We start from the raw sequence: 3,241 nt of genomic DNA on the forward strand, positions 1-3,241 counted from the left end.
GGTTCCTAATGCACTTAAGTCAGGGTTAGACACAACACTTACCTCGCTCCGAAGGTCACTTAATTCTCAATCACAACTTTTCATTTGGAATTAACCTCCAAACCACTCGTATCTATTCAAAAATGACTCAATAATATAAAATATTGCTAAAGGAATCAATTATATTGCTTATATTAAATTTTCCAAATTTTCCTCTAAAAAGTCAAAAAATTGACCCCGGGCTCGCTTGGTCAAAACCCGCTTAGTCTACCCGTTTCGTTCTTGAAAACTGCTGAAGAAATGGCTTAAACCCGTGTTTGATTCTGTTTTATGCATTGGGCGACAGTGTACATCGCGTTCGCGAGGCCACTGTCGCGTTCGCGAAGGGTACTGGCTACCAAGCCTTCGCGTTCACGAGATCCTGCCCGCATTCGCGATGGTTACTCCCCCCTGGCCTTCGCGTTCGCGAGGCAATGCTCGCGTTTGTGATGGTTATTCCCGACTCCCCCTCCCCAATACCTAACACTACGCGTTCGCGAAGGGTAACGCCCCCATCGCTTCGCTTTCTCGACCAAGCCTTCGCGTTCACGCAGAAGAAATCCCTACCTCATCAGTTTACTCTTCGCGTTTGCGAGAGGAGCTTCGCGAACGTGAAGAAGGATATGCCAGAACACCTGCTGCAGCAAAATACCAGATTTTCAAAGTCCAAAACATCTCGTGGCCTATCCGAAACTCACCCGAGCCCTCGGTGCTCCAAACCAAACATGTACACAAGTCTAAAAACATCATACGAACTTGCTCGTGCGATCAAATCGCCAAAATAATGGGCAATATGGGGCAACCCCACTTCAAATGGATAGAATTGGATTCTGGAATGCCAGAGGACTGAATAAGCCACATAAACAGAAGGAAATGAACCTGTTTATGAACAATCAAAGAGTAGGGTTATTTGGTCTCCTAGAAACAAAGATTAAGAGAGCTAAAGCACAACAAGCTGCTTTTAATCTATGCAATGGGTGGTCCTTCACTACAAATTTAGTAAAACATCCAGGAGGAAAAGTATGGGTGGTATGGAAATCAGTAGTATATGATGTAAATATAACATGGGTAACTGAGCAGTTAATACATTGTATGGTTCAGCATAGAGGGACAAGGAAATAGTTTAATGTCACAATAGTCTATGGCTTTAATAATCAGAGTATACGGAGACAACTCTGGGAAGACATCAAACGCGTACATCAAATGGTAAAGGGTCCTTGGGCAATAATGGGGGATTTCAACAGCATTCTGAGCAGAGAGGATAGAGTGGGGAGTTCAGTCACCATGACAGAGATTAGGGAATTTAAAAAGTGTATGGAGGAATTTTCTACGCAAGACATGAGGTCCTCAGGTGCATACTATACATGGAGTAACAAACAACCAGGATACAATAGAGTGATGAGCAGAATAGATAGAGTTCTTGTCAATTATGAATGGATGATACAACTGCCAGCATCAGAAGTTCATTATATGCAACCAGGATTGTATGATCATTCCCCAGGCATTATAAACTGGGAGGGAGATGGACAACAGATGCGAAAAAGTTTCAAATACTTCAATATGTGGAACATGGCATGGGATTTCAAAGAAAGAATAAAAGAAGGATGGAGGACAAATAGGCAAGGGACACAAATGTACCAGTTAGTGGGGAAACTACATGGACTCAAAAGTACTCTTAAGAGAATCAACAAAGAGAGGTTCAGTAACATTGAAAAGAGAGCGGATGAAGCACTAGACATCCTTTAGCAATGTCAAAACAGAGTACAGAAGAAACCAAGAAATGAAGCACTAATCAATAAAGAAGTAAGATTAGTTGGGGAGTGTAACAAATGGAAGAAGGCACGAGAATTGTTCTTACAGCAGAGGGCTAAGGAACAATGGCTCACACAAGGAGACCAAAATACCAAGTTCTTCCATGGAATGTTGAAAGCTCGAAGGAACAACAATAGAATCTTTCACATCAAGGATATGAAGGGAAATGACATAGATGATCCAGTAAAGATACCTGATGTATTTATAGAGTTTTATACAGAGATGCTGGGTAGGAAAATGGAGGATAGGGCTCATGTAAATAGCCAACTAATAAAGCAAGGCCTTACAGTGAAGGAGGAGCAAAGGAATGAGCTAAAAGCAGAATTCACAGAAGCAGAGGTGAAGCAAGCTTTATGGGCAATTGCAGGAGATAAAGCCCCTGGTCCGGATGGGTTTGGAAGCCCATTCTATAAAGACTGTTGGGATATTGTGGGTAATGACGTAATAAGTGGGTATTGGAGTTCTTTAGAGCAAGCAGAATGCTTAGGATTGTAAATAGTATAGTGATAACTCTAATACCCAAGAGTACACATGCTGATGCAGTGAGTGATTACAGACCAATTGCCTGTTTCAATACACTATATAAAGTGATCTCGAAGATGTTGTGCAATAGGCTAAAAAACATACTCCCTGTGATAGTCTTTGTTAACCAAAGTACATTTGTGGTAGGAAGGAATATAGTACACAATATACTGATTTGCCAAGATTTGGTGAGACTATATAAAAGGAAGAATACGACTAGGAGTTGTTTGATAAAAGTAGACCTACGGAAGGCATATGACACTATGGAATGGGGATTTGTTGAAGAGATGCTACATGCTCTTAACTTCCCTCAAAGGTTCATCAAATAGGTGATGGGTTGTATCACATCCACCCATTATACGATAGCAATGAATGGTGGAGTTTATGGCAACATTAAGGGAAAATGAGGGCTAAGACAAGGGGATCCAATTTCCCCACTCCTATTTGTGATTTGTATGGAGTACCTATCTAGAATTATGAAGTGGATTACTGAACAAAGAGGATTCCAATATCATACAAAGTGTCGAGGTCTCAAGTTGAATCATCTATTCTTTGCAGATGATATCTTATTCTTTTGCAAAGGAGAATGGAAATCAGTGGAGCTAATTTTGATAGGGCTTAAAATATTCTCACAAGCATCATGATTGAACACAAATGAAGCTAAGTCAAACATTTATAGTGCGAACAGGGAGGAACAATGCCTTAAGGATATCTGCGAGCTCACAGGGTATCAAAGAGGGACATTACCATTTAGGTATTTGGGGGTTCCAATATCTTCTAAAAAACTATCAGCAACAGATTGTGAAATACTAGTGGAGAAATTGGCAAGTAAAGTTAGAACATGGGGAACTAGGAATCTATCTTATACTGGAAGGGTGTTACTGGTGAA

General features: G+C 40.8%; 1 protein-coding gene across 1 annotated transcript; it reads left to right on the plus strand.

Moving 5' to 3' along the window:
• The first annotated feature begins 831 nt into the window (after positions 1–831).
• Positions 832–1,764, plus strand: LOC138902311 (uncharacterized). Its single transcript, XM_070190157.1, has 2 exons — positions 832–1,086; positions 1,177–1,764. The coding sequence occupies exons 1-2, from the start codon at positions 832–834 to the stop codon at positions 1,762–1,764; spliced, it is 843 nt and encodes a 280-aa protein (XP_070046258.1).
• Positions 1,765–3,241: the final 1,477 nt, after the last annotated feature.

This window comes from Nicotiana tomentosiformis, chromosome 12 (assembly GCF_000390325.3).
Source record: "Nicotiana tomentosiformis chromosome 12, ASM39032v3, whole genome shotgun sequence".
In the NCBI taxonomy this organism is placed as follows: Eukaryota; Viridiplantae; Streptophyta; class Magnoliopsida; order Solanales; family Solanaceae; genus Nicotiana; species Nicotiana tomentosiformis.